At 40.4% G+C, this 16,848-nt stretch overlaps 1 protein-coding gene across 1 annotated transcript in view; it reads right to left on the reverse strand.

Annotated features, from left to right (window-relative positions):
- The window catches only part of COL25A1 (collagen type XXV alpha 1 chain), a 309,918-nt gene that overhangs the window by 83,111 nt on the left and 209,959 nt on the right, over positions 1 to 16,848 (reverse strand). Inside the window, exons 8-10 of the mRNA XM_069012103.1 lie at positions 15,029 to 15,088; positions 13,091 to 13,198; positions 9,995 to 10,030 (exon numbers count right to left, since the gene is read on the reverse strand). Of these exons, the coding sequence (XP_068868204.1) occupies positions 9,995 to 10,030; positions 13,091 to 13,198; positions 15,029 to 15,088 (204 nt within the window). The remainder of the gene's footprint in view (positions 1 to 9,994; positions 10,031 to 13,090; positions 13,199 to 15,028; positions 15,089 to 16,848) is intronic.

The raw sequence follows: 16,848 nt of genomic DNA on the forward strand, positions 1-16,848 counted from the left end.
ACACCATCCTTTTCTTCTGTGAGAAAGACACAAGTTTCTCTAGCATCTTAAAAACTCCAAAAAATTAATGCTCAAACTAGTGCTTTTCCTGCATCAACATTATCAAAATAGGCTCCAAATGTCTATATCCTGGGCATCAGGTCTGTTGACCTGTTGTGTACTAACCAGCTACAATTTGGGGTTACTTCATGTCTTAGGAAAAATCCCTCCATCAGTAGGCCAAACTGAATACAGAACAACTGAAGACCCCCTTCACAGATCATACCAGCTATTTTTATGTCCAAGGGATGGATCTATCAGTTTATAACTACTTAAGAAGCTATTAAAACCTTCTAAAGACCTTCAGCTATATTAAATTACCATTTGGGAGCTCTTAACACAATACTACTGTATGAAGGTAAAAGGATAATTCACTTACTAATATTATCCCCTAAAGCAACCTGTTAAACGTATTCTCTGTTGAGGACTTTGTGCCTGGTGCTTGCAGCTGTCAGCCTGTGGGATGGATATAATTCAAGATATTGCAGAAAACTTTTTTTTTTCCCCAGAATTTTCTCCTCATCCCTGAAATCATTCCAGCTTCTCCAGATGAGTTACTGAATATGCAAATATTTACATAGTAGCATGGTCTTGCTCTTAGGGTGTCTTTAAAATGAATCACTCAGAGAAAAGAAGCAGCAGATACTTATCAATGAATATCTTATGCAATTAAAAGTTTTCCATTTCTGGTACTAAAGCCTTTACTCAGACTGGAAGTAGCCCTGGTGTTTAACATCCACTGAGCCACTTGATGACAAGAACAGTCCTCAACAGTACAGCCACCTTCAGAAACAGTATCGTATTGACTCAGAAAACCAATTTCAAATAAAAGCTTACCTAAATTGATACATTTCACAATTTAACAAGTGCTTCTTATCCTTAGAATGTTCTGACCACAAAACATACCTGAATAGAAACAATTTTTCTTTAACACACTGCTCCCTAGCATTGGGAAAGAGGCTCAAAGCCACTGGAAACTTAATAGCTCATCCATTGACAGCTCTCATCTCTCCCCCACATAAGCCAGCAGGCAGACACTTAACAGAAAATGTGAAATTAAGTTACTAACAGAAAACTACTTTAAAAAAAAAAAACAAAACAAAAAACCCAAACCTGTACAACACCTCAGATTTGTGCCTACTTTTCTAGAGTTACCTACAATCTCTGAGCAAGGCACAGAGTGACACTGGAGAGATAGAAATAAGCAAGTAAATAAAATCTGGGAGAAAGAAAAAAATATGAAAGAATAAAACAAAGAAAATTTTTAAAAAACCCCAAAACAAACAACAAGGCTTTAGCTCATTTCCAGAGGTGTAAATGATAGCTTTTAAAAGAATCTCTGTAGAAAATTCCACATGAACATGTGGATTTTTTCCCCCATATTATTCTACTGAATGGGGGAGCATGCTGTGGTACCCACTTGAGAAACAGACAGTAAGACCAGCAACCAAAATCTCTATGTAAGTCTTAAAACAGAAGCAGAAGGCAAGAAATATGTGAAAGTTTCCAACCAATTCCTCAGGATGCTTTGTTTTGATTTTTTTCTTTGTTTTCCTTCAACTGCTCTGTGTTCCGTAAACAGGTGCAGCAATATCCCAGCGCTGCTGTTTGCTCCAGCACAACCAAAGGGATGCTTTTAAATGCTCAGCTAAGCTTCCCTCTGGACAGCTATTCTGCCCCTGGGTCCTGGCAGTCAGTGCAGAGCTGCTGCCACAGGTCCCCACCTCATTCCCCTCAAGCCCAAAGCCTCGGCTCTGCAGTGACCACACACACATGGAACGTGCAGTTATCTCCATCAGCTGGAGGCTGCAACTACACCACAGGTAATATTGCCACTCAGCCTCTGTCACCATCATACCTGGGTATATGAAGGACCTAAAACAAACCCCAGCCCTTTAAAACCATCAGCTGATCAAGAAAACAAAACAATCCCAGAGGTATAGAATTTTTTACCTGCTAACTACATATATATATATAAATCACTCCATAATAGTCTATGCCGATTACGTTGATAGCAAATATTTGTCTTTTGCCTGCATCATTGAAAGCTGCCAGAGTTTCCATGTAGGAATACTTAGAATCAACTTCTAAACCATTGGCAATTGATGTCAAAAAACTCATTTTATAAAGAGCATCTAGACTTCAAAAATTTCAAAGAAAGTATATGAAAACTGTTCAGATGAAGTAACTGCTCAGCATTTTTGAGGATTATGCCATTTTTCCTCAAATTGACACACATTTGCAGAGGAATTTCAACTGCGAAGGCTGAAAATTTTGGTTACAAGACTTGCCCAGAATAGGAAGATAACAAAATATAATGAAAATAAAAAATAGTTCTAACTCTTTCAGCCATCATGAACATTTCAGAAGAGCCCTTTGCCATCATGTCCAACTGACTAAACTAGCAAGGAAGCTGTGGCAGGGCTTCTCTGAAATAGGTTCTCATTCAAGTAACTTCACAGTAGGAGGATGGAAAAACAAGGTGTGTTGCTCCAAAGAAATTCAGCTGCTCTCTGTGTTTCTCTGGAGACAGAGAATTATTGATAATACCTAAATACTTGGAAAACTGGGTAACTAAGGATAAACAAATGTGTACAAAAGTCTTCTATGCAATTGTGTTTTTAAAAGGTAAAATATTTCCACTATGAATGGCATTCTTACATCATTGTTTTTGGAAATCAGCCAAAACTCCAGAGACTGAAGCACGTCAAGTCTTTGCATAATAGAAATGATTGAATGAACTTGGACATTCCAGTTTGTCCTTAACAAGTAACTATTCAAAATAAATTTAAAAAAAACCAAAACACAAACCACATCAAAAACTAACAAAAAACCCAACAAACAAGCAACCCCCCCCCCCAAACCAAATCAAACTGAAAAGATTTAGCTAAATGTAGTTAAAACAAAGTTTGGGGTCCAGTTTTCTTACTACACCTCCCTTCTAATGTTACAATTATATTTTCCTTTTATGCTTAATATGTTCCCTGTGTTTTAGCAACCTGCAAAACAAGAAACTTCTGCCCTGTAAAGGTTAAAGCTGCAGTTTCAAAGAGAGAGAGATTAATTTAGGGTGTCGTACATTAGCAACCCTCTCAAGGTACTTTTGTATTCAAGTTCTAGGGACTCGGTTGCTTAATGTTTGAAGAAATGTATGAAATAAAAAGCTGGGGCATTTTCAATTTGCAGGTCTGGGGCAGGAATAATGATTTGTTTTACAAGGTGTCAGAGTTCATGGACAATGAGCACAAACACCAAATGAAAATGCCTAACAAAAATATAATGAAAACATGAATGTTTCTGTATACTGAGTAAGTTATACAGCAAAATAGGTCACAATGGTGCAATACACTGTCATAAAAAACTCTCTTATTCCAAAGCCTTGCAAACAAAAAAAACCACCCAAAAAACACAACCAAAGAACAACAAAACAAGCAAAAGTTTGTGGTTTTTTACTTCCATACCCTCTGTGAAAGTAAAAGCTCTTTGTAACCAGAAGGTCACTAGGAAGTAATGTGCCTGTATTTCTGTGAAACAAAAGAACTTCCAGGACTGTTCCTGAGAACAGATCTTTCCCCTTTGCTGCCTGTAAGAATCATTAAACACTTAGAATAGAATAATGAAATCATTTAGATTGGAAAATATGTTTAAGATCATTGAGCCCAACTGTCAACCTAACACTGCCAAGTCCACCACTAAACCACGTCCCTGAGTGCCACATCTACGCACCTTCTAAATAACTCCAGCGGTGGTGATTAAACCACTTCTCTGGGCAGCCTGGTCCAATGCTTGACAACTCTTTCCATGACAAAATTTTTCCTAACAGCCAATCTAAACCTCCACTAATGCAACTTGAGGCACTTTCCTCTTGTCCTATCACTTGTTACTTGGGAGAAGAGATCAAACCCCACCTGGCTACAACCTCCTTTCAGGTAACCATACACAACAAGAAGGTCACCCCTGAGCCTCCTTTTCTCCAGGTGAAACACCCCCAGCTCCTTCTGCTGCTCCTCACAGGACCTGTGCTCCAGCCCCTTCAGCAGCTCTGCTGCTCTTCTCTGGACACTCTACAGTGCCTCAATGTCCTTCATGTAGTGAGGGGCCCGGAATCGGACACAGCACTCAAGGTGCTCCCTCACCAGTGCTGAGTACAGGGGATGATCCCTTCCTCATTCTCACAAACCAATATCTTACCAGTCTAATGGCATAAAGAACTGAAAATGGAAACCTGAACTAGCAAATATACATGAAAAGGAAGCATAGGCTTCATACAAAGCATTCACCTGCACTTCAGCAGATCTTCTGTCTGGATCCCATTGCCTTTGTGTAAAATTCTGAAAATATGTACCTGCATGGTTGAGGAGTGTTTCATAAAGATTACAGTTTCTAGAATGTTGGTATTGAAATGTTCAATGCTGTAATATTGATGCATCACCTAGATATAAGAATGATCAGCTAAGAAAACAGATCAACTATGATGAAAAACCTCTTATAACTTCTCATAAAGCAGTGACCCTCTCCCATGCCATCTACCTTAACCGACAAAAAAAGCTGCAGTAAGTATTAATTAGTGCTCAAGAAGAGCTTCTTATCTTCATTCGTTTAGTCATTGTTGTGGCAGCCATTACTGAAGTGCAGAGGTTCCAAAATGCCTGACTATTTTTCATGAGATCTCCAGCAAGTTAAGCCCAGTGCAACTGTACTGGTGAAGAACAAGAACAGTTGCTATGAAAGGCACAGGCTGAGAATTTCCATTTCATCTGCTAGCTCTCATAAACTTTTGCAGCTAAACAGCTTAAGAACAACACCTTATAAAATTTACTATGAACATGCTACCAGAATAAAACAAAGAAGGCGCCTACAGAACTCTGGCCATTGAAAACAAAAATCACAATTAGTAGCTTCCCAGAGGAGCTATGAAGATTCACAGCAGCTGAGAAGCTGGCCTTGACCATTGGCCTGAAAGACTGAATTGAAACCAGCAGCACTTCCCAGACAATTCTGCTTGGTCCCTGTGAGTTCATTTTAACCTAAGATGAAAAATAGTGTTAATTCATTTTAAAGATGTGACATTTTTCAGACTTAACTGCAAGGTTACACTTTTCCAGTGTCGTTCACAAATATGGCTATATCCTTTGGAAGAACATCCTCCTTTTTTTGAACAACCAGTAAAAGCAATAACATTACCTTTTATTTTCTTGAACAGATGCCCAGCAAGTCTGTATAAGCACAAAAGTACTAGTTTGGAAAACAATGTATCTTAAAGAAGAGGGATTTTGCATTTGTGTTAATCATTATAGTATAGAGTTCTTTTGCAAAGAGACACCTTTACCTGAGTTCTCTGGTTATTCTGGAGCATTCTGTTCCTGTAAAACATCTGCAAAACTACTTATCTGTCTTTAAAGCCTATTTTGGGGAAGAAAATAATACATGGAGGTTTTCTTCCACTGACAAGAAGTCGCTGTATGCTAAACATGTTTAAATTTCCTTCTGAAAAAAAGGAGCTGAAAACATAGCATATTTTAATATTCCACATTTTTATTCATATGAACTAGTGTAAAATACTTTACACATAAAAGCACAGAAAAATCTCCCACATGGAAATTAGGAACAAAACCATCCCATGCACGCACTTCTATCCCACTGCATGTTATGAATCTGAACACATTGATCTATGAGTATCAGCCTTTAATATTTTCCATCACTGACTCTAGGTTCTCATGAATAGCCTGCAACCAGAAATCCTAACTCTTGGGTAGAAACGAATTCCAAATCCATCTATTATTCATTCTGAAAATGAGAAGATAAACTGGAAAAACTCTTGTATGGTATTCAAGAGTCTTTATCACCAAGAATTGCAGACAAATGGCAGGGGAAGCAGGATGAATTATGAGAGGCAGGACACAACTTTAACTGAGAAGGTTGAAAAGCTATGGAAACTACTGGCCTTCTCTCTTGAGCAGCACACATTTTTCTTGTTCCACATAATATTTCAAAACTTAATCCCTCTGGTCACCCCACTGCTTGGCCTGCCTCTGAATTCTCTTAATCCTTTCTGCACAGAGGAATGATACCTTCAACTCTTGAAGAAAGTACATCTTGCAGGGCTTTCAAGTGTCATGGAAACCAGACACAAATTTCAACTACTAGTCATTCTTTCATTCTCTTCTAACATTAAAGATGCATGCAGTCAGATCTTTACAACTTAAATCTCCATCTCACCTAAAAAGAAATTGAAATTTCTTGGCTCAAAGAAAAAACATATTCCTTCTGACACAGCAACAAACAGAGCCAAAAAACCCTTGCAAAGAGTTCTCCCAAGCATCTCAACCATAAGGACAGACGAGCAAAAGAAAGATGGCTGGCATTTGGACAACCTGGAATGATTTTTAGCAGAGAATGAGAGACTCCTGACAACTAAACAACTAAACCTCCCACATCCTAAACTGTCCCACTACCATGCCATAACCCACACTTTTTTTTACACTGGAAATAGGGAAAAAGAAAGGCCATTCCTTGTCTTGAAGTTGAACTCTCTTGTGCCAAAGCAGAACTCATGTCAGAGAACTCAAACACTGTCATTCTCTGCATATCGTCCAAGCAAACCTCTACCGCCTGACAGGGAGAAAGGTTATTACTGCCCTCTCTCAGAACATCACCCTGAAACATAATTTTCTTTTTATTTCCCAACACAGAACTTCATTAAATATGAAGAAAACTATGGCAGCAGATTCTCAGTTGGAGCAAACTGCCGTCTTGTCACTAGAGTCACTGGATTTCCTGATCCATTGAAAGGAGAACATGAACGTTGCCAGAATTCCAAATGCATTAAAGTAATTTTAACTTTCTGTACATCAAGGCACACACTGCCTGAGCAGGTGTTGGGAGGAAAGGGTGAAACCCACAAGATTTGTCGAGGAGGAAATAATTTCACTCAAAGTGACCTTGCAGCTGGGAACACTAAGAATTTTGTTGTGGGGAAACTCCACTTATTATGCCTACTGTTGCTCATCGTCTGCCTGTTTCGAGAAGCAGAATTCCTGTGTGGAGATAATACACTGTCACAGACATACTTGAGCCTTCTGCTGGGAGAGAGAGTGCTCATTAGAAGCACAGCCTTGTGATAAACTGCTCCTGCAGGAACCCTTTGATGTATCTGGGCCAATAGCAGCCCCACCCCACCCCTGCTGTGCACTAGGATGAACTGAGCCCAACAGAGCCTACACCAGTGTGCGTCTCTTTTCACTAGGATGAACTGAGCCTAATGGAGCTGTGGCTCTGTGTGTCCCAGCTACCTGGTGCTGTTAGTGAGCTAATGAAATAAATCTTGTCTTTGCATTTCAGCTGTGGCTCCATGGTTGCCCTGGTTACCCGCACGTATTGATTCACACAGTGTGTCACACCTTACTCAGCGTGTGTCACACACTTGTGAGGCTTCCTCACATCCGAGGAACAAGCTGGAAAACACCGTTACCTATTTCTGTTGCTGTACCATGTACTCTTCAAGAAATTTATTCCCCTTCTTGTGAGAAAACAGAAAACTAAGTCATTTCAAAGCCATACACTGCTGGTTAACAGGTACTAAGTTTGACAGCTCTATCAATAACATGTACATTCATCTAGAAATACCAAGGCATGTCACCAAATTCAGGTGTAAAAAATGCTTTTGAAAGAGAAAAATGTTCTGTCCCCATTATCATAATCCAGAGGTCAGGATTGCTGCTCTCCTTAACTTGAAGAGCAGAATGGGATTTAAAGCCTCTGAGAGTGTGACCCTGTAGGCTATAAATAGCCTTCATTTTCCACAACCTTCAGCAAGTGCACCCAAGCTGTAGGGATTTTCTCCCAACATTTAGCGCTCTTCTTGGCTGCATCCTGCCTCCATCTCGGAGGAAGAATCAGAATATATGCCACAGTACTTGCATCTTACTGGAAAGGGCCTTGGCCACATGGGCAAGTAGGAAACCACAGCACACTCCAACATGTGGACCTTTGGGAGACAAGGACTGGTAGTACTTTATGGAACTCATTGGATTCCCAGTTTCAATTTCATTGGGAAGAAAAACAGGAAGCTAACTCGGACTGCAGACTCTTGGTGTGAAACAAAGGCAAGTCCTTAGAAAAGAATCCCTGCAGAAACAACCTAGAAACTCCTCTGGGCAGACATCTACCATTTTCCTTTACTTTGAAAAAATAATAGGTGAAAAATGCACAAAAAGAAACCCAAACAAAGGGCCTGTGCTCCTCACCACATAATATACCTATTTTTTCTTGCAATGCAATCTTACAACATACATGTTGGGAAATCAGCTATTCTGGCAGCAGTATCTGAATTTCCAATATGGAAATTCATGAAATGCAGGATGGAAATTGTCAGAAGCAGCTAGACAGTCCCTGAATAATTGTAACATTTTACAGAGAGAAGAGACTCTGCAAATCTGTACTGGCACAACAAGTATGTCAGAAGCACCAAGAAGAATAAAAAGAAACTAATTACCTCCCTGATACTCTGATGCTCTTCACTTGATCTATACACAACCTAACATTTAAGCTGTCAGACTGACTTTTCAAGAAGACATTTGGAGGTGGAAACTCATGCATTCTGGGATCTTTCTCCAACTCAAGCTTGCTGATTTGATTTTCAAACACCTCTTCTTCCTATCTAAACACATCTGCATTTAGAGAAACAGAGTAGTAGCAGTTTTTTAGTTCTTTCAAACAGATGGTTACATTAGAGCAGTGGGAATGCTCTGAACATGGGGACTAAAAGGTGATGGATTAAAAGCCCTCAAGGATCCTGTGACTCGGCAGATCTGGTCTTGAATAGAAAGAAGACACTATTGCAGAACCTGAGTGAGTTCTGTCCAGAGGTCAAATAGGAGAATATTCCAAATACAACAAATCAAACCAAAAAAGCTCCCTTCCTAGCTATTGCATCTATTCTTCCCAGGCCCTCAGAAACCAGAAGAACAGATTAAAAAAGAGCACAGAAGCATGCTAAAACATGAGGTACTACCTTTGGGAGGCTTTGATTTTGAAATTGATAAACCTTTATTGCAAAATGAAAAAGTACAGGCCTTTAACTACCTGATCACAGCAGATACTTCCAGGTCTCAGAATCTTAGTTTTTTTCTTTCAAAATATATTGGATGTTGTCAATTGAAAATGTTTTGTAATTTGTCAAGGTAAAATATCATTGTGCCTGTTTAAAGCTTCACAAATTCAGATAGCAATCATATCTGCACTGATTGTTGAGCTGATTATTACTGATAATCCTCCTCCTCAGAAGCACTCAGGAATCAAAACCACATGCCTTGGGCTACAACCTGTCATCTCTCATAAAAATAAAAATGACCATGTTTAGAGAGATCTTAAGGGAGAAAAATCACTGCATGTTCCACAGTTCTGGGAATATGTGAGAAACAGAAACTTATGATGCCTTAACCTGTGGCTGAAACTGATTTACAACCAGTGGAGTTTCAATTTATTTCCAAATGACACACACAGAGGAAAAAACTGAAATCTCAGATGAGAACATTCTGGGAGTTTCAGTGCTGTGTCTTCACTGTTCTGTCCAGAGTCCTTGCTACAGAGACAGCTTGAATTTTGGCCTGTAAAACAAGTAGATGATTCCTGTGCTGCTCAATGGTCTCAAGGTAGAAACAGCTCAACTTAGAGACACTGTTAAGGGGTGCCAGGAGCTGTGAACCCCTGGCTTGGTTCTTTTTTTTGTTTTGCTGTGCCCTTAGCTGTTTTATTTCCCTCTGCTTCTGCAAGCTTAAAGAAGTTGGCCTTATGTGACAGGGGACTCTATTTAAACAGAGGATGTTTTCTCTCTTGTGTTTCTTCACAAATAAGGCTTCAAATAGCCTGTGACAAAGGAAGGTTAGGAAACACACAGCATTTTAAAAGGTATGTGTCATGTTACACTTTCTTAGCAAACTGGAAGAATACTTACTGTCAGTCCTTGTTCTCCTGGTTTTCCTGGCTCGCCCTTTGAATAAAAAAAGGAGTGAATAATTTCAGCAACATGTCTTGAATCCAGTTTTCTATCCAGTAACAAAGTATCTTAAAAATCCCTAAACAGGTATGGCAGCTAACTGCACATTAAACTCTTACATTTTTGCTTTTTAACCTGGCAGTCCAAATCACAGACATCTTTAGAAGTACTACTCCACAATCATGCAATGGTATCATTCTCAAGGCAAGAGTTAGATGTTGGTGTTCTGACTCTGTCCCTTGGTTCCAAACATAATATTCCATTCCACAGTGCTGAAGGACACAGAAAGGTTATTTTCACGTATCTGCTGTATCCCATAGTTTACATATTCCAAGATTACTGTTCTGTGTCATCACCTCAGTCAGCAGGCATAATTTACCACTGTCAATTACCATGTTCCATAAAACCATGAATATTGGTATTTTAAAGCAATGCAATAATTACTCAGCTGTTAAATACCTGGATTGGCTTTCAAAATGGTAACCCATCTTTCTTCCAATGTATTCTCTTTCTGTAGGCACAACTCTACCTAAAGACAGAATCTATCTTCTCCCCTTTCTTCCCATATGAACACATACAGAGACAGTAAAACATATCAGTCATACAATTTGGGCTAAAAATACCCATCCAAAAACCCCAGAGCTCCTATCATTTTAGTGGTCTGGTTTATACATCACTCCCTTGAAAACCCAACAGAGCATAGGGCAGTCCATGCCCTATTGTATCAGCACAGCTGCAGGGTCTTCTTTTGCAGCTCTGTCATAAAAGAAAGCCTGTCCTAAAATTGACGAGAACTGTTCTGATGTCGTTGTTCTTGGCAACTGAAAAGAATCAGAACTGCTTCTCTGGGTGTGTGTGCATTGCACTCAGAAGCAAACACGCAGCACCTGCAAACACATCGAGACAGCTGGGAGAAAGAAGCAATGGAGGCACTGGTTTGCGGCCAGTCATTGCCCCAAAACACCACCTTACAGCTGTGGTGATTGTAAACCTTCTTTCTTGAGAAGGACAGGCTGGAATAGAAGCCCTGCTTTCTCTAACCCTGCAAAAGAGGCAATGTCTGCCTAATGGTCACTGGTCCCTGTAAGGACATCCTCCTATAGCTGCGTGATGCTGCAACACCCCAACTCACAGCACAGTGCAGCTGCTGTTTTCAGCTCACTAGCTCGAAGGTCCACACAAGTCTTTACCTTAAAGACAAAGCTGTCCTTACGTCTCAGTTAAGTTTTCCCTTTACAGCTCTCCTATGTGACTGTGTATCACACAGCCATGGAGGAACAAGCCTTCTGAGGATCAGGAACATTGATCTGAGGGTACAGAACAGTAGCGAGTGGCAGCAAACTGGATGGTTTCTACCTGAGTGCTTGTTTGTATCTGATTCTAAAGCACTATTATGAACTGATTTTCCATAATGTTAGAGGGCTTAAGATAGCCACAGCTTAGAAACTATAAAAAGAAACTCTCTCTTGCCATCTAAAGTCAAAATCACTACAGAACTATTATAAAATGGAATGACCTCATTGCATAAAATGGATGACTTTCCTGTTATGAGAAACACTAATGATCCCTTTGCTAAAAAGCACAGAGCAACACGCAGCCACACTGTAATCAGCAAGGCCAGCTGATTCTGCCAGCCCCATGTATGTGAATTACTAAAGCACTATCCCTGCAGTCAGAAATGGATTCTGGTTTCAGTCTTGCCCTGGCCAGATCAAACCAGCGTCAGCTCTCCTGACCACAGTCCATTTAACCACAATAAAAGAACACAAGGGAGACCTAGAAGAGGCCCAAGGTCTGATGTGCCACAGGATTAACAAGAGAAGACTGCCAAAGTAAAGCATCCCAGTGAGAGCTCCAGACTTTTAATGTCATTTCATAACCTTGAGCTAGAACTTATGAGGGCAGTAGTGGTAAAAAATAAAGCCAAAACAACAACAGCGGCAGCAGACCTAGAGTCCTAGAGGCTTCAACTGGCAAGCTTTGCTGGATTTTCACAGGAAATTTTAGCAGCATCTTACTACTGTCATGCTATATTAGACAGTTAATACCTGAATAGCATTAGAACAAGAGTGTAGATATTTCTTTTTTTGGTTTTACCTAAAAAGGCCCTGCAGGAAAAATTTATGCCTGTCCTGGCCTCATGTAACAACCTATGTTTTTCCTTCAAGAAACAAGTTTGTTTCCAGTGCTGGTCCTCACCTTGCTGGTTCCCCATGTGTCTTCTTGGCCACAATCTTTACTTGTCATGCATGTGAAGGTGTGTGTGCATCTGTACATGTGCCATTTCAGTTTTCATGTCTCCCTCCTGTCTGTGATTCCATTTCCACACTGATAACACAGTGGCATTCACGGAAATGGAAAGAAAGATACGTCTTTCAAAGGAATAAAAATTAAGGAGGCCACAAAATATAAAACCAAAATCAAACACGTACTTTGCTAAAAAGTCATGTGTTTAGGTATCTGTTTAAAAAGTGTGGGATTGATACTGTGCCTAAAACAAACAATGCACAATATACTGGATTCTGCTGCTTGTCCTAATGAAACAGAGGCTGAGTCAAAGAAAATGGTACTGTTCTTGTTTAGAGATGGCAGAATCTAACTCCAAACTTCATCATACTTTCGTCAGCTTTAGCAGTTTATTACTTTATTCCACGACTTTTGAGGTTAAACCATTAAGAAGTGAAAAGTAAAGCACATCCACACTGCGAGGTCTCAAATTCAGCTTTACCTTGAAGTTTGAATAGAAACATTTATTACTCATGGAAAGGAGCAGACTCTCCTCACACAGCTATTAAACATTAGTGAGCAACTGAGAAACCTTAGAAAGTGTGGGGACACTGCCAGGGGTGGGAGGCAAGGAACCTTGGTGTTACTTCTGGCCCTGCTATACACTTGTTCTGTGTGTGTGGGACTTCGGGTACACCATGAAATCTGCCTGTGGTTCAGCTTCTGCATGTCTTACCTGCCAGTCTTACCTCAGAAAATGTCTTTGACACTATGCTGGCATACACTGGAGAGAAATTTGGACACCAAGGCAGCAACAGACTAACTCACCGTTAAGCCAGGCATCCCACGAGGACCATCTTTGCCAGTATCTCCTGGAGGACCTCTGGGTCCTGGTGGCCCTGGAGGTCCAGGGGGTCCAGCTTGTCCTTGGTCCCCCTAAACCAACAAAAAACTCATCACAAGTTTGCTTTAGAGGCATCAACCACATAAAAACACATCAATTCACCCACAAAGAGGGCAAGACAGGCTGGAAGAAGCTGCCATGAACTGGACAGTGACTTCTTCACTGCTTACGGCAGAAACAGCACTTTGCCTTGAAGACCAACAGTTTGTACCTGTCTGGTGCCATCAGCCACAGAGCAGAAGGTTCAGATTCCAAACTGCTTCTCTTACTACAGCACATATGCCAAAATTTGGGATAGTCTTGAAATATTTTACTCATCTAGTTCTCCAGAGCAAGTGACTGTTTTTGATAAGCATCTGTTTGCTTCATGATTTGCATAATCATAACAAAGCTGAGGCGAAGAAGGAAAGTCACATCTGAGAATATACAGATTTCCACAGCAATTTTCCAAGCCCATGAACGATATATGGGTAGATTTCAAAAGCAAGCATGGAAAATAACTGTTTTTTCATGAAGTTGTACATAGTTTTCCATCTGTTTCGGGAGGCTGTTTTATAGTGACAATTGGCTAGCTCTTTTCATTTTTACCTATTAATTTGCAAAAGTCAATTTTCAAGAGAGTTGTCAAAACATATTACCTTCCCCTCTAAAAAAGAAAAGACACCCCAAAATGGTACTTTAGTTATTTCCAGCATGTCACTGCAAACCGCTGGAAAAAGCTGTTCTGCTGGCATCTCAAATGTGGATCACTTAGCAAAGCCACCCATGGTCTTTTAACTGTTAATACCATTAACAGTTGCTTAATTTCAAAGCATTTTCAAATTAATAACCTGCTATAAAAAGGCATCTGATAAAAAGGTACAGCAAAGAGTAAAATGAATGTAAAGAAGAACCAGACTCCAGTGAGATGAAGCACTACCTTAATGAGGCGGCGTTTAATGAGCTGCTGATCAGCAGAGAGAAACCCATGATTGATTTTAGGAAACACCATCTGATCAGGCAGGTGAGGTCAAAGGTTGAAGATCAGAGATGAGAGAATTGAAGAATAGACATCAGAAGGCCCGAGAAAGAAATAAAGACATATTCATTAGATTTTTAATAGCTAATGTAATATGAACTGGTGCTTCTGCCTGAAAGAAACTGTGCATTTACTTTTGGAAAAAAATTACCTCTATTGTACAGGACATACTACTTATGAGTTAAATCATATACAATGACTTTAATGTGTAACTGCTTTCTCCCCAGATTTTGCATGAGAATTCTGAATGTATATTAGTTTTTTCATTACCCAGGCTCTAAAATTCCGTATTTTTATATGTTGGTCTTACAGCAAAGCTTCTAGAGACAAAGCACCAGTTCAACTTTCAGTCAGATTTTCTAACCAGCATATTGTGCCATGAAGAATGGTGTTATTTTCATAAGGACTGAAGCTCCAGCTTGACCAGATTGCTTCCTGCTTAATTTGCAAATCCACTTTGAAAAAATCTGGATGTACAGAGTAAACCTCTGATATCTAACACAATTATCGGACTCTACATGTAACCAGTATAGAGTTCACTGACATTTTCCACACTCATGTATGCCTCAGGGAAGCTAAACAACAGGAAAAACCTCATCTGAAAATAAGAGACTGACCAAGACCAGGGGGAATGTAGGCATTTCCAGGGGTAACACTATACACAGTTACAGGTTTGATCCCACACTCTGCATCAGAAGTACTTAGATCAATGCAAAGGCAGTGAGGGTTGGTGTAGGTACACCATAAGGATTCACTCATATTCCATGTTAAAAACAATTTTTCATGTGCACTTTTATGCTGATACAGAGAGACCTGACTGAACAGGCACATGTCAGCCACAAACCTTTACGGTGAGGATCTGATTACTGTGCAGAGCAGCAACTGTGGGGAAGCCTGGCAGGCCCTAGGGACACAGCATAACATGGTACGAGAACAGCACAACACAAACATCACAGAGACAATTTACTAACAGACAAACAGAACAAACACTACGTTTAGTACACCCCACACTGGCGACTGACAGGAAACGGCCTCTCTGTCATATGGGAAACAGAGCTGGGTCTGCACTGCACTGCAGATGCAAGTTCACAATAAGAGTATCAAGAGATTTTGGAAGGACACCTTGAAGGTGTCCTTCCTTAAAATTACAATAAATTATGATCATTTGACAATTGTTAAGACTATCAGCCAGCACACGATTGAGCCATTTTCAATTGAAATGTACTACAGCACTTCAAAAAGTGAAAAGTTGAGACTGGATTGCTGCAGAACTTGACAGCAATGACAGTATACGCTGAAGTACTTTGCATAATTAATATCCTGCTCCTCACATTCTGTTTAACATATGACATTCAGCACATAAAGTTGTAGCACATACCTAACTATACACACTGAACATAAATCTACTGCTAGATACTGGGTAGTCCATAAGGGCCATGGTCAAAATTTTCAAGAGATACATAGCAGTATTTTCACATCCATTTTTACCCCTCAAGTGTTGTATGCCACATATGGTTTCTCATATTCTACTCTACCAATATGTGCAGAACTTGCACTGTGCTGGTATGAAAAGGGAAGAGTGTGGCAATTGTGGCCTGCTGTCAAAATACAAGGGGGTGAATTTTGCTCTCAGTTCAACACCTCTCTCGAGCTACCTTGTAGGGTTATGACTTAAACCTTCTGATAAAGCCAAAACCTTATGCAGCTGAGCAGTGAATTCCTACAGAGGAGAAAACCCCTAAGTCCTCTCCTTGCCTTTAGCATAGCACATTGTCAGGAGCAGAGCCTTGTTCAACGGCAGAGAGGCTGAGGAACACAATAAAATTTAGCCAGGAGCTCTAAGCTCCCTACATGCCCACAGACCACCTTTATGAGGTAGAGTTGGTAGCACAGCCCCTCTGGGGGCTCCTCCTGCAGCAAACAGCTGCACCACGGCAGCTTAGCACCTCCTAAAGGGAAGGCTGTGGCCGGCTCTTGCTGCCAGGCAAGCGGCCTTCTGGGGAGTCCCTCATGAAGGCTCTGCTGTTGCAGCCCATGTTGCTGTAGCACACGAGCTCTTTGCAGCCCAGCTGGCCCAGGGCAGCCTCCCAGGTCTCTCAGCTGCAGCAGATTCTTTTAATGTGGCAAGCACTTGCTCTGTTCATCTCCACATGCAACCACACCAGAGATCCTCTGGATCACAGAGTGCACCAGCCTTTACAAAAAAGGCAGAGTAACTTTGTGATGCATACATGTTCTTCACTGACATCTTGGAGTTGCATTTAGCATCTTTATTCCTGCTATAGATCCATGAGATGAGGAAGCTGAGACCCTGTAAGTCAATCCCATAAAGCCAGTGGCTAAATGTAGCCTTCCCACTTCCTGGGATGAACTGTGGTGTGGCTAACTGCATTGCTCAGTGACCTGAAATCTCCTCTTTAGAAACAAATAAACAGAAAACAATACCAAAAAAGGCTAAAACTCACAACATATAAAGAGACTCACTCCTGAGACACTGATAAGACTGGAATGATACATCATTTAGGAAACAGATGTATCAAATTTGCATTTATCTTATTATGGAATATAAGTTAAAGAAGTTATTAGCTAGTAATGTGCCAGAATCTTTACATCTGTGACTCATTAGCCCTGCTGTGCACATGGTCCATTTCTCTCCTAGATAAA

This window comes from Aphelocoma coerulescens, chromosome 4 (genome assembly GCF_041296385.1).
Source record: "Aphelocoma coerulescens isolate FSJ_1873_10779 chromosome 4, UR_Acoe_1.0, whole genome shotgun sequence".
In the NCBI taxonomy this organism is placed as follows: domain Eukaryota; kingdom Metazoa; phylum Chordata; class Aves; order Passeriformes; family Corvidae; genus Aphelocoma; species Aphelocoma coerulescens.